The sequence below is a fragment of the Blennius ocellaris genome (assembly GCF_963422515.1).
Source record: "Blennius ocellaris genome assembly, contig: SCAFFOLD_151, whole genome shotgun sequence".
Taxonomy (NCBI): domain Eukaryota; kingdom Metazoa; phylum Chordata; class Actinopteri; order Blenniiformes; family Blenniidae; genus Blennius; species Blennius ocellaris.
The window spans coordinates 12,572-37,091 of NW_027661996.1; the positions used below are offsets into that span (position 1 = coordinate 12,572).

Genomic DNA, 24,520 nt, shown 5'->3' on the forward strand with positions numbered 1-24,520 from the left:
CTTTTTTTTCCTTTCCAAAGAATTCTTCTCATTCTCTCTACCATCCTCCCTTGTTTCCTTCTTCCGCTGTCATATTGTGTGCACTGGAGCTGATCCGTTTTCGTGAGACGCTGCAAGCTGTTTAAGTGCTCGCCTCTGCTTCTGAGCTTAACACTCTGGCGTGAAGTGGCCAATTTTGCAGCGGTGGGTGAGAAGGTGGAGAGATTTGGCATTGGTGTGATCATCTGTGTTATTTTTTTTTTTGGGTTCCAACTTGTGACTGCCGATTCTGACCTCTAAACACAGTGCCACACTTTCTGAGATAAAAACAACAACAACAACAGAAAAAACCTGATTGAAATTAGGAAGCAACTACAAACTCTTTCCAAACTAATTGCACTGACCCTGTCCTTTTTTTTTTTTTTTGCACAGATGCAGTCATGGTTGGGAACCTTCAACCCAGAGAGGGAGAGACGGAAGGTAACGGTCTGACCATCACATTTCCAACACACACACACACACACACACACACACACACACACACACACACACACACACACACGGAGCGTGAGGATTAGAGCGTCTGCAGGATTAGCTCTGGCCGTCATACTGGGTGGGTGTCAAACACAGCAGGGAGCAATTTGACCTCTTGACTCTATTCCCGCCTGCGTGCTCTGGCATGTATATAGAAATGTGTTGAAACCTTGAACCTTAATGAATTAGTGACGAACATGAAAGGATTATGCTACAGCTGAGGGGGGAACTACAGCGCTGAGCCAAAGAGGAAAACGTCAAATCGGAGGAGAAAAGATAACTGAGCCTGTCCTGATGGAAATTTCACTGATTGTGGTCGAGGGCAGGTGCAATTTCCTGACATTTGATCTTTACTCTTTTGCATTTCACCGTGAATATTGGCTGTACCGACTGTACAAAATTACAGAACAGATCGGCTTCAGACCCTGCCTTTATCCGTGGAATTTATTTTTTGCACAACAGATGCAAAAAGACACAACTAGTCTGAGCAAGCAACAGAGGAAGAAAATTTCTTTCTTTTTTTTTTTTTTTTTTTACTTTTTTAACCATATGTCTGAAAATGGTGCCGACTTCTAAACAGATATTTAAAATAGAACTTGTACCACTTTTTACCGTCGGGCGTTTCAGAATGCGTACCTTCCTTTACTGTAAGTGCACTTAATAACCTTAAAGCAATATTTTTACGACCACACGTATTTAAATTGACGCAAGAATCTCCCAATTTTGTCTATGTGAAGAATTCCGGGTGCCCTCGAGTTTAGATGAGTCCTGAGGGGGAAACATCTTTATCGAAAGTCGTAGAGAAGTAAAGGTGTGGTGCCACCGTTCATCCACATTAAAGTGAGAGAAATGGTTGTTTACACGCATTAGTTTCCAGCCGCATAATGAACTTTGGTACTTTGTCGCCCAAAATCTTGCCTGAACCAGTGTCTTCCTCCAGCTGACCATTGAAGCAGCGTAACTTGTACGACGGGCAGCTATCCCTTGTGGACTAATGTTTATTTATCACCCTTTCTTCCTCTCCTCTCCCCTCCACTGTGCTGTTGCATCAATACCCAGCAGCAGGAGGTGTGGAGGGCAGGTTAGGGTTAAGGTTATGTAGATGCTGCCCCTAAGTGGCAGTGATAATTACTGCACACTGAACTGGCGTAACCCTCGCCGGCGTTCATGTGTGTGTGTGTGTGTGTGTGTGTGTGCGCTTGAATGTGTGGCCGCAGCTCTCACACTCTTCATGTGGGCTAATTGCTATGTGTAGCACAGAGTGTAAATAAGTCAGCAGTGGTTTTTATCACACTCTCTCTTTCCTCGTATTTCTCTTTCCCCCCATCGCTCTCCTCATTTCCATCTGTTTTTCGCTCCTGCCTTTCACTTTGCGCTTGCTCTCTTTTCTCCCTGTCTCTCCCTTCGCTTCCTTTCTCACTCCTTCCCGCCGTCTCTCTCTGTCTCTCTCTCTCTCTCTCCCTCTCTCTCTCCCTCTCTCTCTCTCTCACTCTTGTACTCGTACCCAGCATGAATAAAGCAGCAAGCCAGGTTCATGGACATGAATATTTATGAGAGTTTATGCACGCGCTGCGATGCTTTAAAACAACAACAACAGCCTCCCAGATTGTGCTTGCCAAGCCAGCCAGCGCTGGTTCATGTGTGTATGAGTGTGTGTAGCAGCAGGTGTAAACCAGAGAAAGCGATTCCTGCTGGGGTGTCTGAAGACCGCTGGCTTCGGTGATTTCCATCCACTTCACCACATCTCTCTGCTGCCATGCTCTGTTACTGTGTCACACACACACACACATGCGTGTTTTTTTTTTTTTTTAGGCCATGCATGTAGTTTGTACAGTTTGTCCACCCACCAACCCCGGCTCTGTCTTTCCTGGCTGAAGTGATGATATGCAAACTTAGTGCTGGATTTTATGAGGGCTTATCACGGTGGCGATGCCTGCATGTGTCTCGAATGATTTGTTTGCGGCGCCTGAGTCCCCACGATGCCTTGCAGCGGCGCGGCAGCCAGAGGATGGGAGAGCGGTCGCACAAAAGCAGCTCAGTTCCATCCGGTAGGGGCGAAACTGGCGGGAGCACATGACGGGCAACTCGTTCGTTATCGTCTCGGGGGGGCCGCTGGAGCAGGCCGCTGGAGCAGGCCACTGGCGCTTTGACTGGATTCAATATGTAATGTGTGCGTAGTTGAGTATTGGTATACATGTGAATGAATGGAAGCGGCGTAAAGCCTCGTGTCCTCACTGCGTTGCCTCATCGTGTCCATCAAACTGAGATTTCCCGTCGCCAACGGAAAGAGGAAGTCTGAGAGAAAAAGGCGTTATACACGCTACGATTTTGGCGGTCCCAGATGAAAGATGGGCAATTGCAGCTTCAAATATTTGGTCTTATATCACGGACGGCAGTTTTGACAGTTGCGTGACCACAGACGGCCCCAGATTATCTTCTGATAGTGTCAGAAGTGTCGTGACCGCCGCCTCAGTATACCACACCACGAACTACTGCTCCTCCCACCAAATAGAAAAGCAGCAGGAAATTCCTCGGTCATCAAAGTGCCGCACTTAAAAAAACAAAAACGTTTTCAGATTCATAAGGAATTAAAATCCTGCACCAGAACAACTAGTCATTACTTGGTTCATATAACCTGACAATTCATCGTAGGCTAAAAAATATAATGGTATAGTCACAATATCAACGGAAACAATACAAATTGTATGCAAATTGTTAACTTGATTTACAATGTTTAAGGATATTTTGCATTATTTCTGACCATCCCCGTTAGGGTTTCTGTGATTTTCCTTTTCCTTTCTAATTATCTGAGTTGGTGCACAAAAAAAGCTTTAAAAAATGAATTGAAGTCTATGGAAAATACTCGCCTCCACCAGGAAAAGTGAAAGAAAACAACAAAAAAACCTTTTGTTCCCTTAAGCAATACTGTTTGCACACGTGTAATATTCATACTTATATATATATATATATATATATATATATATATAACTATAGTTCACTTAATCACAGCCTCCATGGGACTCCATCCATTGTGGCGGTTGACGCCTCCCAGTCGGTGAAATCCAGTTTCTGAAATCCACTTCACATAATGTAGTCGTTCATAAACTTATAAGACTGCTAAAATTGCACAGCCTGTAAGAGCCTTACATTGCGAGGACAGCTGGGTTTGTGTCTCAGAGTTTCTAAATCAGGACACCGAAAGTGCGTACAGTACATCTTCTGTTGGATCTACAGCTGCAAGGCCGCCAGCAGGTCCACTCACAAGTGTTTCCGGTTCATCACAATTATGCGGTTGGGCTTGAAACTCTTCTGAGAAGGAATTAAAAGTCAAAAACATTTGTTAACTGTTTTCATTGTTCTTTGCGAGATCGTATCGTTTTTTTTAGTTGCCACACCGAACGATCTCACCCGAAGCTACCTTTGCAATTGTGTCTGTGGTTGTATTTACACCGTCTTCCCTGACAAGTTGTTCATTTAGTCGTCTGTGAGTTGTTGTTTTGTTTTTTTTTCCTCCCCCACAGGACTTTCAGGAGTGCCATTCCTTGGCGGCTCCAAAATTGAGATTGAAAAATTTGGAAACAAATGCAGCATTTTTTTTAAAAAAACGTCCCAATACATCGAATCATTAGAGGAAACCCTGTGATGGATATTTGTGTTAATTCTGTTCCTGGAAAAGTTGAGTGCAATTTACATTCGGAGACGAGGGGGGAGGGTGGGGGGGGCTGGCCTTAGAAAATGTAATGTGATTTTTGATCATGTTTAGTCTCTGAATGCTACTCCCAAAAATCCTTGAAAAGTCCTCGAATTTCCCGTTGAAGTGCCTTTAGTAAAAAGTGCCGCTGTTATTTTTAGAGGAAGCTTTTTTTTTTTTTTCCGAGACGAGCGGGGGTGGTGGTGGGGGGGGGGGGGGCGAGTGCTGTGTGTGGCGGAGGGGATGGGTTGCTCCCGATAACTGTCTGTAATCTAGCGTGTGTCATTAACGTTGGGACCGCTGCGCCCACTCCACATAATTACGGTTTCATTCCCCTCTGCTTCCCGAGCAGCGTCGGGGCCTCTGACACCGGAGGACTGTGATTAAAAAACACGCGGCACTTTACCCCCGCGCTCTTCCTGCTCCTTCGCTTCCTACTCTCCCATCCGCCTCGTCTGTGCGCCGAAATTCCTCAAATGCCTCTCTCCACACCTCACCTTAAAATTTGATCTGCGATAACTTGGCTCCCGTGCCGTCTTTTTAAAGCCTTTTTCTGGAAACCCTTCTTAACAAAAATACTCGCACACACACACACTGTGGGCTCGTGGAGCCACAAATCTCTTTTCCACAGAGCATCCTTCGGGCTTCTGGCTTGCCCTTTTCCCTCTTTTCCGATGAGACATTCCTTCCCGCGCACACACAATGACACACGCGCCTGACAATAGGCAGATCCTGACATGGCCCGTGATGTCAGAGCCTCCCGCAATAATGGACACTAATAGGGCTGAGCTTGATGTTTGCCTTTGGGTTACACGGCTAGAGACGGCGATGTGGAAAACACGACTGGTGCCTGTTCAGTCGATCTCACACACACACACACACACACACACACACACACACACACACACACACACACACACACACACACACACACACACACACACACACACACAGCCTCCATTTGTTAACCTTGGCACTTGTGTTCGACCCCGCCGCCGCCGCCGCTACCCCCTGCACCTCGAGCACGCACACGCACACGCACACGCAAAAAGATAAAATAGCAGTGGATTTTCGTTTGAATTGTTTAAAATGCCTGCGTTAGAGCTTGCACGCCTCGGGGTCTTGCTGGTGAGTAATTAATTTCCAGCATGTGGGGGTAGAGACCAGAGCTTGTGGGCTTGCCTCCTGGCTCCAACTGGCTGTGTGTGTGAAAAAAGAGGAAGGAGGCTTTGCGCTGGCACGGCGAGCCTGGAGGAGGAGGGGGAGGTTGGGGGTGGGGGTGGAGGTGGGAGGGGGGGGGGGGGATACAGCACAGCGCAGAAAATCGATCCAGGGGCCGCGCTTCTCAGCCTCTTCCGGACGCAAGAGTTCTCCTCTCTCGGGAATTAGATAACGGCTTGTAAAAAAGCTCTCCAGCAGCACCAGGCTCTTCCCCCCTCCTCGACTTTTAGCCGCTCCCCGCCCGTCCCCGAGATATTGAATTCATCCCCTCCACATTCCTGCAAAGTATTAGCATTAATTGGAATCCTCGTTTCGTCTCATAACTGTGTGGATATTGCGTATTATCAGCAGGTTAATATTTTATTAGGTTTTAATTGGCCTTTGTTGTTTCCCTCCGTCGCTCTGATCTCCCCGCTAAGACACTGACTGCACGTGCGCGTATGCGCGCTAGAAAGACGAGACGTGAGTGTTAATGTGAGAATCCAGTTTCCCCCCCCCCGCATGGGTCAGCAGTCACTTTTCTTTTCTTTCCCTCCAGGTGTCCTTGGCGGAGGAGATCAAGCCGCTGAAGTGGTACCCCTCCGTTTACCTGCTGGTCTCCATTTTCCCCCTCATCAACAGGTAATGCACATGCGGACACGCCACCACGGCCCATAAATGTTGTCTCACACACATACACACACACACACACACACACACACACACACACACACACACACACACACACACACACACACACACACACACACACACACACACACACACACACACACACACACACACACACCACCCTGCCTTCTCTGCTGCTCTGTGTTATCTGAACTCCGAGAAATCTACGTGCTTTCTGTGGCAGGAAGAACACTGGAGGGAAATTGTGTGTGTGTGTGTGTGTGTGTGTGTGTGTGTGTGTGTGTGTGTGTGTGTGTGTGTGTGTGTGTGTGTGTGTGTGTGTGTGTGTGTGTGTGTGTGTGTGTGTGTGTGTGTGTGTGTGTGTGTGTGTGTGTGTGTGTGTGTGCGAGTGTGTGTGTGTGTGTGTGTGCGTGCGAGATGGAGGTATAGAGCATTTTATTGGCTTTTATAAAACCAGAGCTTCATCGGCTGAGGGCTGGCGAGAGGAGGCGGGTGGTCCAGTAAATGATAACCCCGGCGCTGTTATTACTCCTTCGCCCCCCCCCCCACCACCCCCCCACCCATCTTTCCTTTTTTCATTTTCCGCCGTCCCCCCCTCATCCCCATCTCCTCCCCGTCCCTCCCACTTTCCCTCACCCCTTCCACATGGAGCCGGTGTGATTGACAGGTCAGGGTTACTAAGTGATTAGCTGCAGCGGCTCTGCTTGTCGCCACGGCGATGTAGGCGGAGACACAGGTCAATTACAGGGTCAACGTCTTTCAAAGGCTCTGCTCAAACAACTGCCCATCCCCCCACTCACCTTCCCCTTGTGCCCCCCCCCCCCCCCCCCCCCCCCCCGGTCCTCCCCCTCTCCCCATTCACCTCTCCAGTCCCCCCCACCCCACACACACACTCCCCCCGGCTCTCGGCTGATGAAGATGACAAACTGCATCCTGTGCTAACCCCCCCACCTCCCCCCCCACCTCCACCCCCCCACCCTCCCCATTACTGTCATTTCTTCCTCTCACCCTCTTTTTGCGCTCAAAAAGTCTTTGTTATAGCCCCCCTATTTTCACTCTTTCTCATTCCGGCTCTCCATCTTTCTGCTTCTGTGTTTTCATGTCCCCCCCCCCCCCCACCACCACCTTCCTCCTCCACTTTTCCTCTACGCAGCCACACAAAGCCCTCTCTCTTTCTCTCTCTCTCTCTCTCTTTCTCTCTCTCTTGAGCAAATACGCTTTCGCTCAGCTCTGCTCTGCCTTTCTCCAGAGAGCGAAGGAGGAGAAAACGGGAATGAATTGCTCTCTCGGCGTCGTCCTCCACCTCTCCCTCTCCCTCCTCCTCCTCCTCCTCCTCCCCCGTTCAGCAGCGCTGGCTGTATATATCGCCGGCTCCTATTAATTTGTTAGCCTCCCCTCCCTCCCCCCCCCCCCCCCCCCTTCCCTGCTCGCCTGCCACCCTCCCCCGGCTCATATCCTCCTCCGCCTCCGCCTCCTCCTCCTCCTCCCTTCTTTCTCCACCTCTCCCTCCTTCCTTCCCTCCCTCCCTGCCGCTGAGTGCTGGAGTGTGTAAAGTGTTTGTCACGGTGCCGTGCCGATGTCGCTGTGCTCTGCTTCCGCACGGCAGACAGGCTCTGTGCGTGTGTGCGTGTGCGTGTGTGCGTGCGTGTGTGCGTGTGTGTGTGTGTGTGTGTGTGTGTGTGTGTGTGTGTGTGTGTGTGTGTGTGTGTGTGTGTGTGTTGGCGTGCGTGCGTGTGTGTTGGCGTGCGTGTAGGTGGGTGGTTGGTTTCGTGTCGAGGCGAATGTGCTGTCTCTGCTTGTTGCCGTGTGTGTGTGTGTGTGTGTGTGTGTGTGTGTGTGTGTGTGTGTGTGTGTGTGTGTGTGTGTGTGTGTGTGTGTGTGTGTGTGTGTGTGTGTGTGTGTGTGTGTGTGTGTGTGTGTGTGTGTGTGTGTGTGTGTGTGTGTGTGTACACCACTGTGCATGTGTGCGCACTTGTTTGTCCGCTTCAGCTGGACTGTGTGCGTGTGTACATGCGTGCACATTTATATTTTGTGTGTGTGTATGCCTACCATGTGTGTGTCTGAGTGGGGGATTATTTCTATCTGAGCTCCAAAGCCTCCTAAACAGGGCTTAGAGAGACGGCCCAGGGCAGCAGCTAAAGCCGTCGGGTAGAGCGCTCTCTTTCTCACTCCCTCGCTCGCTCGCTCGGCACGGTCTCTGCCGCTCTATTTCTCCTTCCCTCTCTCTCTCTCTCTCTCTCTCTCTTGCTCTCTCTCTCTCTTTCCCTCTCTCTGTGCCATTTCTCCCTGCCCTGATCCATTGCGTTAATACACAGACACTCCCACACACAAACACACTGTTGTTTTGGCCCTCATCTGCTGCCGCGCCGGCACGCGCACACACGCGCACGTACACAAACACGCACACAGTCACACGCAATTTTAATCTGTTCCAAATGCACACTGGTAAATGTGTTAATTCGACACCAGCTGTTGCGAATTGAAACGGGGAAAGTGCTCCTACTTTTCCTCGCCCGCACTTGCTCACACACGCATGGACAAGCCATTATATATCATTTTGCCGTACACATCTATTCCTCTCTCTCTCTCTCTCGCTCATTCACTTGCCCTCATTTGGCCACACAAAAGTAGCACCAGACACTCACACCTTCGCACTTATCCCTCCTCCTTCTCCTCCCCTTTCTCGTTCTCCCTCTTCCCGTCGCGCCATCCCACTTCTGTCTCCCTCGCAGCTCTTTGTGTGAGAGCGTGCGCGGTGTGTGAGCACTGCCTGGGCACGACGAGAGTTTTCACAGTCTGCTTCTCACATCGCCTCCCCTGTGTGCTTTATGGTGTGGGTGTGTGTTTGTTTACAAGGCTCGTCTCGATTCCTACTGTGCGCGCTTGTATGCTTGTTTGCATAAATAAGCCCCCTCTTCGGAACCTCGCCGCCGATTTTCTGTGGCGCGCCGCGGCTCCACGCGCAAGTGCTCCTCCTGGACAGCCTCCCCGTCTTTTACGAGGACTTTGTGCGCTCCTCAAACACACCGCTTTCCCATTTTAACACCAAGCGGGGAGAAATTGGCCTCTCTATTCAATGTCTGTTTTTTCTTTTTCGTTTTCGTTTTTTTTTTCCTATTTCCCTTCCCCGCTCTTTTTTCCCCGTCAGGCTTTGTCTAGAAAACCCAACTCCCCGTTTGTTAAAGCTGTTGCCTTTGAGCAATCAGGGTTACGTACCTCGAGGACGGGCGCTTCAGCGAGGATAGATTGGCCCTGCCGGCAGGGCTTGAACCGGCGATGTGTCTGTAACCTTGGGTTCACCCTGTCGCTCCAGGAGGTAGCCTGCATCCTCCCCGGTTATTCTTGGTTTCCCTCGATGCTGCGTGTGGGTTTCGCTGGCGTGTACGGGCCCTATACGTGCTTGCAGGGGATTTTTTTGTATGGGCTCCCTACAGCGCCTAAGCCGCCCCCCCCCCCCTCGCCTTTCTCTGGAGGAGATCTGATTTCCCTGCTCCAGGCGAGCAGCGAGAACAAGACAGTGCGTGTGTGTGTGCTCTGTTGTGTGTCTGCACTTTTGTGTGCGTGCGCGTGCGAACACGCGCAGCCCGGGCCAGGCAGACCTTCCCCATCTCCGTTCGGCGCTTTGAAAAACGAGGGAGGAAATCTCAGAGCAGCAGTTATTATTCATCCCTCAAAGAGAAACGGGGAGGAGGCGGCGGTGGCGGCGGCGGCGGCAGTGGAGGAGGAGGAGGAGGAGGAGGAAGAGGAGGGACGGCGGGATGGATGGAGGGAGGAAGGAAGAAAGAGAGAGCCAAACGGGAGGGATGAAGGAGGGGTGGTGGGGGGATACATTAACTCTTATCTCACTGTATTCGGCATTCTGCATCCCAGGATGCGCTTTTTCCCTCCCTCTGCCTTCCGCGCTCCTCTCTTCCCTTTCTATTCTGCTTTCCTTCCGTCTCTTGCCTCCATGCCTCTCGAAATATCTCACGTTTGGCGCGCGTGCACACGTGTTTGGGCCTTGGTGTGTGTGGTTTGTACTGTATAACCTACTATCTTTGGTGGAGTATTTTGTTTACTTGGAGGACGAGCTGATGTTTTAAGGCAATATGGAAGGTTTGCAACGCGTCTTTATTTGCCCGCCAGCCGTCTATTTAACCATCTTTTCTCTTTCAATGTACTGTACGAGGGCAGCAGCACCAACCCGTTTGGTTTCAATAAATGAAGTTTTGAACTTGATACAGATGTATTTGACCCTTTTTCACCCGACCTGTGAGGTAACAGTCTTTTATCCTCCCCTTTTTTTTTTTTTCTGTTACTTTAAATTGCAAGGCTTTTGCAAGAATGACATCAGAGCCTCAGAGATGTTGCCACCACAGTTGGAATCTGCGTTTTTGTGTTGTTTTTTTTCCCCACTGCAACTTGTACAATGCAAGTTATCTCATTAAGAATGCAGCGAGACTGAGGACTCAGCCAGATTACACTTGACACATTTTTCCCTAATTCTCTCACAGACATCATAAAGGTTTGTCTGTCTGAGTTGTTTGTGAAGTCGAAGGTCGTGCTCTTTGAACGCGGCGGCGTGATAGGACAGCCACATTCGGCCGCGTGAGCGAGATAAAGGATATGTGACCGCTTCTGTTTATTTTCGAGCAACATTGATTAAAGTCGTAAACAAGGACACGGTGCGCTCAGGCCTGCATTTATGTTTGAGGACTTTTAAACAGCGTTGAAAGCGTTTTACGTTTAAACTCCGGAGGATCTCGGTGGAAAATACAGATTTCTCTCCGTCTTCTGTCAGTACATCCTTTGTCGCTATTCCTCCGTTACACAACGTGCGGAAGTGAATAACGGATAACTCTCCTTGTGTTTCGGGCGTCCCTTTACACGACGGCGGTGCCGCTCGTAGCCACTGACGATGCAACTTTTTGAAAACGCTGCTCCACCGCATGCTCGCCGCGGTAAACGGCTCCTCTGCACGTCTGCGAGCAGACGGACAATAACGACAGCGTTCGCCTCCAGAGTGTCGTGACTCCCAGTATGTGTCCTCCTGGGACTCGCTGCTTTTATAGCTGGAGTCAATAGCAATTCCATTTGGTCATCTGTCCAGAAGAACGTCCGCGTCCTCGCCATTGTTAATGTTTATAGCATTTTTTCCCCTCTGTGCACGTGCGTGCGTGCGTGCGTGCGTGCGTGCGTGCGTGCGTGCGTGCGTGCGTGTGTGTGTGTGTGTGTGTGTGTGCGTGGTTTCGTCACGAAAACAATCAACAGCGCAAACTCGTGGCCTGGCACGCCAACTACACTGCTTTCCAAACGGTGTTGTGTAAACGCAAAATGTTTTCTAAAAAGGAAAACTGAAAAACAAAGCGTTTTTTATTGACGTTGGGTCTCAAATCATTTGCGTTAGTTTTTATGGCGTCATGGATTTTAGTTTCTTGTCTTGCCATGACAGTTTCATTTTTTGTTGATTCTCAACATTTAGTCAGTTGTATCATGTTTCTTTGAGACATTGTTTTCTTCCCTTGTGACTTTTTTAAAATGTGTGTCAGCATTGTCTTCATTGGTAACATATAAACTTCATTTCAACTTTATTTTCTCCTTATTGTTTATAATTTGCGGTAAAGTCTTTATTTTTCTTCTCCAGGATTAACCTTTCTCCTTTGTTTTCAGCATTTTGACATTCCATTTGACGTTTTATCTGTATTCTCGTCCTGTTCAAGTTCAAGTTTTTCCACATTTGATCATCATTTATGACATTTATTCTTCATAATTCCTTTTCAGTTTACGTGTTGTCAGTTTTCTATTCTCAATTTCCTTTCTTTGTTTCAAGTGTTGATTTTAATTGCGATTTTTTTTTTTCCCTTCCCCCACCCGACCACTACGTGCTCAACATTTCTACTCTTTGTATATGGCCCTCATGCATTGTGGTGTTACTCTGAGTAACGGGGGCACTGAGAGCCACGCAGCCATTCGTCTCTCATTGAACAGCAGTGACGCTTCGCTATTCATCCCCATTTAGCGAGACAGAGAGCTGGCCTACAGGGCCGTGTTAAGTGTGCGCACACACACACATACACACACAAGCAGGGCCGCCACCGCAGCCCTTACTGGACACACACGCACTGACACTGTTCACTGTTACTGGAAAGAAACGGCTTTATACAGCAGATTCGATGTATATACTTTGCATGCATGTGACGGACTCACACACACACACACACACACACGCACGCACGCACGCACGCACGCGCACACACACACACAGAACTTCCATGTATGGGCATTCTCAATTGCTGAAGGTAATTAAATTATACACTGACCTGCAGGTCCCTATATACATACATAAGCCATACACTTATATAGATCCCTGTACAGACGTGCACGCCACATACAGGCACATATATACATACAATCATGCACGTGCTTATGGTGGACTCACGGAAATGCTAAAGGAGATACGAGATAAGCTACACACACACACACACACACACACACACACACACACACACACACACACACACACACACACACACACACACACACACACACACACACACTCTTTCGCACACACGTCCGCCGGTGCACGCAAACACAAACACATTGACGCACACACGCACCCACACACGCACACACACACCCGGTTCCCCCCTCCCTCTTGCTCTTTCAGGCACGTCTTTAAATATTCATCACTCTGGCTGCTCTGAGAGTGCCGTAAACGCTGCCTCACACTCCAGGGAATCGCTAAAGCCTACTCTATCATCTGCTCTCTCCTTCCCTCCCTCCGCTCTCTATCGCTCGCTGGCTCACTCGCACATACGCAGTCGCGCGCGCACACAAACTTCCAGCCGCTCGCGTGCACAAACAGTCGGAGGCGCCACCAGTGGCCTCGCCGGACACCCAAGACACACGCAGGTACATGAACCCGGCGCTGGGGAAACACGCGCGCGGCGATGTGCGATGAACAGATTTTTTTTTTTTTAACGTGTTCCCGTGCACGCGCGTGTAAATGCGTGTGTGTGTGTGTGTGTGTGTGTTTACCGGCTCCCAGCACAGCGGGCTGAGCAGTGTTGTGTTCCAGGAAACAGGATGTCTCTTTGTTTGGGTTTTATTCTGTTGGTGAACGTTAGGCGCTTTAGTCCCCAGGGTCTTTGTGTGCCTCTTTGTCTGTTGCCGTGTGCGTCCCATGCAGGTGTGCGCGTGTCTTGTTTATACATATGTATCAGCCCAGTTCCAGAAATATTCTGGGGAAATTATCACACGGGAGGGTTAACGCGGCACGTGGGTTCGTGCACCACGCACGCTTGAACGCCCCCAGCCCTTGGCCAGGTATCCACATGTTGACCTCTGGATGGAAGAAGATTTGTTTCCAGTTTTCAGCTTGCAACTTTTCCATGCACACTGCAGACTATATTTTATTTAGCTGCTGCTGCACCCAGGGGACAGAAGGTTCATATGTTAGATTCCTGCAGACGGTTGACAAGCATCAGCGCTTTGTCCACAATCACATTGTTGCTATTGCAACGGAAAGCCCGTCCTTGTACTTGTGCTCTACCGGCTACAGCACATGTCAATCAGGCAACGCTTAAGTTCTGCACTTCCGAAAATGATTTCCAGGGTTGTTTCTTCTCCATTTCCAGGGAATCCACTGAGCTTTTAACGATTCACCGCCAAAAAAAGAAGGTCCTTTATTCATCTCATACCAACCTCCACTATAAAAAAAAATCATTTTTGTTGACCAGAAAGTGTTTTTCAGCAATGCTAAAGTGCATCATGTGCTTGTAATTTGACATCGGCTTCAGCGTCTCACTGGTTGCTGCTGCTTCCAGAAACCCTGTGCTTCAGCAGTGCTATTCGAATTCTGTGTTTGTAATTTGACATCAAAATCTCATTTGGGGGCTTGTTTCTGGAGCTGGCACTTGTATAACTGATTTCCTTTTGAGTTGACTTAATTGTTTCTCTTCAAAGAATTTAATAAATTATGCAGTTAACCTAATTGTTGCACTCTTTGACCTCATTAAAAATGAACACCCAACACTGTTACTTCATTTGCAATAGAAAATGCATGTTTAAAAAAAAACTAATCGAAGGTAGCCCCACAAAGGTGACGATGAGTCTCTATAAGATCGTTTGGAGCTTAAACCACAGGAATATGCATGTTTTTGTAAGGCAAATGCCACACAAAGGGAATAAATCAATTACACAAAATTAGACTTCAGGGACCATTAGCAATTGTATTTGTCTTTTTCATGTTATTTCATGTGGACTCTTGAATTCAGGATCTTTTTTTTTTTTTTTAATATACATTCATTTTGATAAATAAAATATTTGCTGCAATGACAGTTTTTCCCATTCAGAATTCAATCTTTCAAATCAAGGTCATACTTGCAGTATAGTCTCTCTTTTTTTTTTTTTTTCCATGGGATTTCTTTTGATTTTCTGTCAGCATCAGTAAGCAACATCAGGGTCTTGTTGGACACTCTGAAACATGCGATTTGTCTGGAGGGAGAGAGCGAGAGTGAGAGAGAAGAAGAAGAAGTAAGGCAGTCCGTCAGAGTGGAGGTAGTGCAATCGAGTTCAGGACGGCTTCTCTGTCTGGCCATCTTCCACTCTTGGGAAGGCGTTCTCGTCCGAGCTGTTAAAGTGTGGCTCACCCGCATCTCGGAGGATGTGTGGCACGACAATTAGAGGCCGACGAAAAGGTGAACTTGGACAGTGGGGTGGGGGGGGAGGGGAGGGGGGAGGCGCATAAACTGTCATGGTGGCATATTGGAGGGATTTTGTCAGAGGAATCTGGAGGGAGAGAGTGAGGGAGAGAGAGGGAGAGAGAGGGAGAGACCGGTTCAAAGAGTGACTGACAGCATGATAGATGGAAGGTCTGAATAAGTGAGCAAGGCTCGGAGACGCTGTGCGAGTGCTAATGATTGACTGCATGCTTACAGGTGGTGGCAGACTGAGACTTAAAGCTACATACGTGTGTGTGCGTGCGTGTGCGTGTGTGTGTGTGCGTGCGTGTGTGTGTGTGTGTGTGTGTGCGCACACACAGACACGTGTGTGCCTTTATTGTTGTTGACCATTTGCTCCTGATATTGTATACACAGTATCGTCCCTGTTGTGAGATGCACGTCACTACAGCGTACGCACACGCACACGCACACACACACACACACACACACACACACACACACACACACACACACACACACACACACACACACACACACACACACACACACACACACACAGAGGAGCCCAGCATCGCCCGCAGCCTCGCTCTCCTTCCCACCACTGCCTCCCTCATTCATCTTTCATTAGCCTGGCTCACACAGGAGAAACAGCCTACCCCCCCCACCCCCACCCTGTCTCTGCACGCCTCCGCCCGTCGCTCCACACACACCCCCCCCCCCCCCCCAGTCTAACCTCCCTGCCTTTTTTCCTTTCCATCTTATCTTCGCTTCTCTCGCACGTAATCTCTTTTGTTTGTCTCACTCATGTCTCGCAATCTGTCTTTTTGGATATCTCTCCACCTCCTTCTCCTCCTCCTCTTCCACACTCTGCTCTCCTCTGCTTTTTAGTCTTTTTTCATTCAGGCTTACTCCTTCACCCCGTTGCCCTCCTCTCTCCTCCTCCTCCTCCTCCTCCCCCTCCTCCTCCTCCTCCTCCATCGCTCTCGGCCCTCGTTCTCCTTCACAGCCTCGCTCGCGCACATTTTCACCTCTTTATCGTGTTCTCCTTTCCTCTCCCACTCCCTCTCTCTCTCTCTCCATTCTGAGCAGTGCTGTTTCTCTGACACTCGTCTCCGCCCCCCCCCCCCCCCCCACCACCACCCGCCCCCCCACCTTCCCGTCTCTCTTTCTCTCCCTCTCGCCTGCTCTCTTTCTTCCTTTCATTTCGCTCTCCGTCTCTCCTCGATGGAGGGGAAAGGCTCTTCGCCTCTAATTGCGGCTGTTCCGTTGCCATGGCGCGTGTTGCTCAGCGCTGCGAGGTGCTGTCTGTGTGTACGCGTGCGTGTGCGTGCGCGTCGGTGTGTGTGTGGCAGGCAGATGATTGCTTGCTGCCAGCTCTCGTTTCCCGGACGCCGATCGCGTTTCTTTGCGGCAGCAGGAAAAAAAAAGAGAGAGAGAGAGCGAGAGAGAGAGAGAGAGAGAGAGAGAGAGAGACGCCAGAAATAGCCCCCCTTCACACAGACCCACTCACTCTCACCGCTGCGCTGTCAGAGAAACACACTCGCAGGCAGACGCACACACAAATGCATATCCACAGCGTTTTCTCTGCCTCTGCCGTACTCATTGCGTCTGGGGTTCTACTTTAGGTAGACACCTTTTGCACACTTGTAAAGCAGCAACGTGTGTTTATTAGTACCCTCATGTGCCCAACTCTGTGTGTGTGTGTATTTGTGGCGTGCGTGCGTGCGTGCGTGCGTGCATGTGTCTGTGTGTGTGTGTTTCCTGCGTCTCTTAGGAGGTTGTGTGGGGACTCCTGATTTATTTCACCTTTAATGGGAAGTGAAATGAATGTGAGCAGCAGCTGGTCTGGTCCTCGGAGATACCGCGGTAGGCTAACCCAGAAAACAGGCGGCGTCGCTCTGAAATGGTCCTCGCGCCGACGAGCGCCAGGGCTCGTATACGCTCCACTTGCCGCTCTGTTGGTTTTATTTTAAGCTGTGTTTATACATTTAGTTGACACCCGTACCCAGAACGACAGCAGGTAGGTCCTCGGCACAGGTTTTAAACCCCCCCTAACTTCTGGCCAAACTCCACTTGTGGTTTCCTCCCCGTCACAACTTTTCAAACGGTTGTTGGAAAGGTAAATGGAGACAGATTAAATAAATAAACCTTGCAACCTCACGCTGCAAAAGAGGATAAGAGAGGATTATAACCAGATTTGTGGACGAATCTCCATAATCATCTTCTGTGCTGTTCTCCCGCAGTTCTCGCTGTGGGTGTTTAAAGGAGGAAGAAATGTTCTTTTTTTTTTTTTTCCCAGCGTTTCACGCCCGTAGACGATTTTCTGAAATGAAGTCTTCTAAGTTATGACAGCAATTTTGGTCTGTCCATTCTTTAATATTCTCCCTTTTTGTCTGTCGCTGGTTTACAACCACAATAACAGTTAAAAAACATTGTCTTCAGTGTTCGGGATGTCAAAAATCTGTATTTGGGCTGATCCTGAATTAATTAATTAATTTGGATGAGTATTAGCTGAAAGAAGGTTAATCAAACTCTGACATTGGGTTTTTTTCTGCTCCACTGTACTTTGCTGTTTTGTGTTGATCTTTTTTTCATTATGATAGCTTCGTATTTAAGTGTATTTCTTGTCATATACATAAAAAAAATTAACGTCTGGGAATGTAGGAAAAATGGCATGGTCGCACATGTGATTGACACCTTTGAAGGGGAAATATGTGGCTGTACTTAGCTCAAAAAAGGCGAATAATCCATCATTTCTTGTCCCTTTTTCCAACAATCAGTTCATAATGTATTCAGCTTGCAGCTTCCTATGTTTAACTAGTGCAGGCACGAGTATGAGCTGGTGAAACTATTCACACGTCATGACCGCTTGTGTGTTTCCCAATCGACGCTGTGAGGTTTGTTCTCTTCTCATGGCTCTTTCTGTGCATCACAAGCGATTTCATCAGTGGCGGAGCTTTAAAATGATGTCGTCATCGAAAAAAGCGCAAGCCCTAACGAAGAGAAAAGCGTCAACGCTTCACGCGGTTATAATGTCTTAAAATGACATAAATTGATGGCAGCAGTTTCTATAAACTGGCAAAAATTAGCGTTACGTCCATAATGGGTTGATGGCAACCCATTATAGAAATGATCTGTTACTTTCAGCTGTACAGCCTCCAGGAGCCTGAGCGTCACCGCTCTCCCAGCTTCAACCAATGAGACATTTGTTATTGGAGCATATCTTGTCATTAGGGCTGGGCCAAAAATTTATTTAATCAATTCATCAAATTTGTAGCTAAAATCAATTTTTATTTTGCAATTTCAAGTTGTTTTTTCGCATTCAGTTCCACCAATCCTTGTGGGTTTCCGTTGTTTGTTTTGCACTTTTTGTTTAAACCTGGGTTAACGCTTGAACCTTTTTTTTGAAAATGACGTTAATTCACCACCAGCGGAAGTCTCCACCTTCACAACAGTCCTCGACCGGGTCCAGTACTCGCCAGCTTAAAGCGAGCAGTTTAATGCAGTGAGACGTCCAGATGTCTTTTGGACGGTCAATCTTCGAAAAAGATCCGAAAAAACATGGCACACCTTGCTCAAAGAACAGTAGAACCTCGGACAAGTCACCCGGTAAGAGCAGGCAAATAGTCGAGCACGGAGAGGTTTTGTCTTTTGTGAACCAATCCAGCCCCACAAACCACCAAACAATTGGTGATATAGTATTTCTAGGAATTCTTTATTACAATTCACTGTATTTTGCAGATGAATGTTTCATTAAAGGCCTCGGGAAATGAAAATTCGACCTCCAAAACACTGTGGCTATCGCTTCTGGGGACATTTTCATGCTAACTGGCCCAAGGGGAAAATGTTAAGACACGGCAATCTGCGAGAAAATAGCCGGTAAACAGCGCCGGTTTCGCTGCTCGGTGAAGCTTCTGACCAGACCGGAAGCAGCAGACGACATGTGCGTGACGTCACGAGTTGGACACACACTGTGCCCAAGTTGTGTTTACATTATGGAGGATCAGAGTTTTGACGACGAAGAGGCTGAATTTAACGATATTTCATCATCATCGGGCATTTCAAACCCAGTGATTGATGAAGAAGACACAGAAGGGTTGTTCTCGATTCGTCCTCGTCTCCTCAGCCTCAGCAGCCGGCAGTTTTCACCGCGGCTTTGAGGCTCCTGACTTTTGGCAGAACGACCCGGCTTCGTGGATCGAACGTGTCGAAGCGCTTTTCCGACTGCGCGGAATCACCGAAGATGAGTCCAGGTATTACTTGATTGTCGCAGCCTCAGACCAGCAGTCCACTCGTTGGGCCATGCTGCTGTTGCTCCACCACCGCTCTCAAGCAGCTCCTGCTCCGGAGGTACAGACTGTCTCGCGGCGTGGTTTGGGGGACGGCTCGGCTGTAGACCCGATGGACAATATGCTGTCGCTGTTGGGCTCGGCTGAGGGTGGATTCCTTTTCCCTCACCTTTTCCTGCGCCAGCTCCCGCCGCCCGTGCCCGCAGCCTTGGCTAACTCCCGGTGTTTAGCCGAGGGGGACTCCCGCGTGTTGGATGTGTTGTGCCGTTCTGTTTTCAGTTTTTGGCGGTTGCAGAATAAAAGACAAGTTTACCTTCAGCTCCAGCGTGTCCTTTATCCTGCCACATTGGACATTGTTTTTCCCTCCTCCTTTTCTCCTCTCTCTGGTCTCTTCCAGGCTCAATCTTTCGTCAAGGCTCATAAAACGCCGACTATAACTTCAAATCACTGTAAAAACCTCGATATTTAAGACGGGGAAACAACGCAAGCCAATATGAACGCCACACAACAGATCGAGATCGTGTCCAACTCGTGACGTCACGCATAGGCTCCGCCCACAATGGCCACCAAGGAGAAGGATTCCCCCGATTTCGTCGGCTGGAGATTCAAAATTCAAATGACGTTTTGTTATGTGACAACAGTGGTGGGGCAGAGTCGGAGAAACCTTTCAAGTAGTACCCGAACTATCGTTTTTTTGCATAATAGGGCGTTACATTTCCCTAGGCCTTTAGAATTTACTTTATGTTGAGATTGTTGTCATTTTTAGTATAAATAGATTTGACAAAATTCATCCCTTAAACTGTGGCCATAACAAAGAAACACTTTCAAGTGTAAATTCAAAGGTTATTATAGCAATATTTTATCAGTCCAGCCCACTCAAGATGAAACTGGACTGTATGTGGCTTCTGATGTTATATTTTATTTTGTATTTATTTTGTTTACCTCATTGTATATATTATATTTATGTATATACAGTGGAACCTCTGAGGAGCGGACCCAGTAAAAGATACATATTTAACTGTTGACACACTTTAATGAGCGGACAACCTGCCAAACGTGGACAACGGACAGGTTTTCCTGTCAAATGTCAAGCTGAGCAGACACGAAAATGGTCAAATTACTTGGGCTGGACCGAATAAATCGCTCAGCACTACTTGTCATTTTCAGGCGCTGAACTCATCCAACTTGACGTCTGTTTGTTTGTCATTGCTAATTCATAATTAATTATTTTTTATCCAGCACCTTCACAGATTGATTTGGGGAGCTTGTAAAGAATGTGGCGTGACACATTTCAATGGAAACGACTGACTTTTCTCAAATAATTTCATATTTAATCACGATGCGATTAAAACTAATGACCAGATATGTCTGGTTTTAGGCAGATGCCTTTTTTTTTTTTATTTGAGATTCAGATGAAATTGAGTAAAACTGATTTAAATATGTAAATTCTCTGTCAGCCAGTGAGCTTTCTGTTAGTTTTCAGGAACAATGCGCGAAAAGCCAGCATCATTTGACCTCATGGTTTAAACAATATTACCTGTGAGCACCGAGTAATGTGATTCTGATGGAGAGAATGGGAAATGAGGGAAATCACAGTTGGACACATGGGTGAAGATAAAAAAAGAGCTGGTGCAGGAAAAAGAGATGCCTCACTGGTCATGTAGGCAAATTCTGGCTTGAGGATGAAGCTGCACAATAAATATGAATCAATTTTAGAAGATACTTTCCTTTATATGTGTTATTAGTCCTGTGTTGCTTTTTTAATGATTTAGCTGGATGTGGTACATCTAATTCAATATCTATTTTAAACAAAGACTTAAATCTATAAAACGGATGTAATGAACTCGCCAAAGTATTTCAAAAATATTCAAATATTTGTCAACTGAACACCATTTTTTTTTTTCCATTAACCTGAAAGGTTAGAGGACATCGCATTATACTTTTAATTGGATGATGGCAGGCAATGTCGATTAAGGAAAACTTTTAAAGACCTTTCGCCTGCACTTATTCAAAGTGCATCTGTTTCTTGTCTAATTACTGACTTGTTTCATTTAGTATGAATAATTATCTTTGCTTTGAAAGTTCTGCTGGACCTTTTCTTAAATTCACTATAATTCTTGTGTACTGGAAGGGGCGTGGGTTGATCCCAGCTGATTAATGGGGAAAGCAGGATGCATGCCGCTTGTCCGTCGCACACATAGAGACACACACGATCACACCGGTTGGCAATTAAGGGCCTATTGATTCAACAACATTTTCAAGCGAAAACACCAAACTGTTGTTGTGTCTTGAGTGCCTGTTTACACGATAACAATACTCCGAGCCACTGAAAATGCAGTTTTTTTGAGAACTCCTCTAAAATGCTCCAAATCCTGTCTTTGTTTAAACACAGCTTTCTAGAAACACTGTTAATGTTGATGCCTGGCATGCGACTTTGTTAAACTACTTTGTTTTCAGCGTTTTTGCCATTGTCTTTAAAACATTGCCACGTAAATGCAAAACTTTTCAGAAACGAAAAAAACGGTGCGTTTTCACTTGAAACATTTTTTGTAAATGGAGCCTCGGAGCCACCGTTTCTCTTCAAATGACCAGAGTGCCGAGATAAACCACCATGTGACCACTCTGGAGCCTTCATGTACAATGTTAAAATGCCTGCATAACAGGATTTCACAGAAAATCCAACGGCATCAGATAAGACGACCCCCACTTGCAGCCTTCAGTCGAGTAAATCATTGAGGTCACAAGGTTGCAAGACATGGCCAACCTACTCAGCTCTTGAATAGTTTTATTATTTTCCCCACAATAAAATCACATAAACTGTAATTGTGTGGCAGCGTGAAAGCTCCGATTCCACATCATGCTCGGTCTCGGTGTCCAGCAGTCCCTTATCACACAATCTTGCATTGCGTTTGATGGCAACTCATCGCACACATAGGCCACACACCCTCATGTTCTTTTTTTTCTTTTCTGTTCATTCAGCGTCATTCATTCAGCGTCTGTAAAACATTTGCTCCACCAGTTTATATTTACAATTCAAATGTAGCTTCACATAGTATTAATTAACAGTTGAGTTCTTAATGAAGCAGAGCATTATTTTGCCCGAGAATCTGGCCCCAAATTTTGATCAAAAAATGGGGGAAAAAATGCACAATTTCTGATATATATGACTAATCCTGTTGTGTTTTTTCAGCTGGTTGTTGTACTCTCACAACAAGCCACATTACTAACTGTTATCAAGCGTTTCATGTGTACAAACGGACCAAAACACGGCAGTTGTGCTTCCATTCACCACCGTCTTACCATTCGGGCGACATGACAGTGATTACCCACTGCCTGTTTCTGTCACGTAGAGGTGAGCAACTGGCAAGTCTCACATAACTTCATCTAACCACAATGCCACAGCTGCTTTTTGATTTTTTTCTCTCCCCCCAAATGGTTGGTTTCGTATCGTCCCCCCCCCCCCTTGTGGGACGCAGGCAGCGCGGGGGATGACTTTCCCACCCCAGAGGTCAACCACAGCGGCCACTTAGTCCACAACACATGCAGAAAATGCCACGAGCCGCGTGCGGTTTGATTCCCTGGCTAATAGATCAATAAAAGACATTAGTGTGCAGGGCTAGCCCAGCGAGCAGCGCTAATACAGGGTTAATCCAGGGTTAATGGCTGAGCAGCATCATTCTCAGAAGCGGCCATTAGTTCTCAGTCCCACCATACAATATCAAGCTCTTTTTTTCGGTAGTCCTGCCCCAGGTTCTCGGGCAGTGGCAGGGAAATTGAAAAGCACGCAAAAGAAGGATCACACTCGCGAGTCGAGATGGAAAATTAGATATCCCGGGTAGGTGATACTGGATGCAGGGAAATCGGGGGGGGGGGGGGATATCTGAGGGAGGCTACGCAGTGTGTGCGCGAGACGTGCGCGGAATGGAAAGGAGAGGACGAGATGGGACGGTGAAATTGTGGTCAGGAGAAGCAGGAAGCCGAGATGAGAGAGAACAGAGTGCGAAGGAGAGGAAGGGAGTTGAGCGCTACACATCTCCCTGTCCTTGTAAAGTGCTGCGTGCTGTCGAAGCGCCAGCCAAGAATGTGTCAGCCCGGCCGTCTCGCGCTGCCTAATGGGCTCTTAAACGCTGATATAAAGCTCACTCGCTCTTTCGCCCTCCTCTTTTCCCCCCTCTCTCTCTCTCTCTCTTTCTCTCTCTCTCTCTCTCTCTCTGTCTCTCTCTCTCTCTCTCTCTCCCCCCTCTTTTTCTGCTTCTGCCGCTCGCTCTCATTACCTCTCGTTCTCGCCCTGTCCCTCACTCTGTCACTCACTTGTCCTCTGCCTCTCTTTCACTCTCTCTCTGTTGCTCTATCGAGCTCTTGCTCCCTGCCCCCCCCCCCCTGCCTGTCTTTCTTTTTCCAACTGACTTCTCCTTCAATTACTTCATCTTCATCGTCGAAAGCTCTCTTTCAGGTTGCAAATTTTATGTCTTTTTTTTATTTTTTTATGTGTGAACTCAAGTTGTCTGTCTCTCTCTCTCCCACCCCCCACCCCCCCACCCCCCACCCACCAGACTCCACAATGCCTTGTACCCTCAGGATCCATCCTTCCCACTCACCCTGTTGCACGTCCTTTCAGCGCCGCTTCACGGTTTGGCCAATGCCTTCGTCTTTGGCTTGGACAGGGATTGGTGGAGCCTGCTGAGCCCAACTGGCATGCAGGTACAGAGACTACACACACACACACACACACACACACACACACACACACACACACACACACACATTTATTGCCCCAACTTCCTAAATGTTAAAGTTTTTTCCGTTTGAATAGAAGTTCTTTTTTTTTTTTTTTTCCCTATTAAAGATTGTCATCAAATTTAGATTTCTACAATATAGAAATCGAATTTAATTGGAAAATCTCCTGCTTTAAACAGAAAGAACCTGCCACGTTTCTCAGACACAACTTCACAGGTTTGTGAAGGTCAGACAGTTGGGAACCACGAGTCTCAGGCACATCGGGGGAATGTTTTTGGGATGTTGCACTTACACTTTAGTTCTTGAAGTTATGGTTGTCTGATTTGCCAAACAGTGAAAATTGAGACTTTTTTTTTTTTTCCCCAGTAAAGAATCTAATCTGTTAGGGCATCCAATGAATGTTATGGGCATTTACTGTGAAAAGATGCCATATAAGAAGTCATTTGTCCTCGAATCAAAGGTGCTTGTGAAGATCGTGGAGGGTGTATTATGAGGCTTGAAGCCCAATGCATTTCCCTTCTTTTATTTCTTTTGAAGCACTAGAGCAAGCCCACTATATCCCTCTAAGACACTCGCTTACATAAATTGAAGGAAGGGATTCCTCTGTACATACATTTAAACACAATGTATTATCCTACATGCAGATGCTGAAGAGTTTTCACTTGATCCTACGGACCTATTTCTTTTTAGCTTGTTTAGGTGATGTATGTGGCTTCATGTGAAATCCAATTGATGCTCTGGCACGACTGAATGGAAGCTATTGGGCTACTTTGGCT

At 47.5% G+C, this 24,520-nt stretch overlaps 1 protein-coding gene across 1 annotated transcript in view; it reads left to right on the forward strand.

Moving 5' to 3' along the window:
• The window catches only part of LOC308148453 (cyclic AMP receptor-like protein A), a gene marked incomplete at its 5' end in the record, with an annotated part of 51,462 nt that overhangs the window by 9,719 nt on the left and 17,223 nt on the right, over nucleotides 1–24,520 (forward strand). Inside the window, 3 exons of the mRNA XM_080521918.1 lie at nucleotides 412–459; nucleotides 5,964–6,046; nucleotides 23,561–23,708. Coding sequence (XP_080378044.1) covers nucleotides 412–459; nucleotides 5,964–6,046; nucleotides 23,561–23,708 — 279 coding nt within the window. The remainder of the gene's footprint in view (nucleotides 1–411; nucleotides 460–5,963; nucleotides 6,047–23,560; nucleotides 23,709–24,520) is intronic.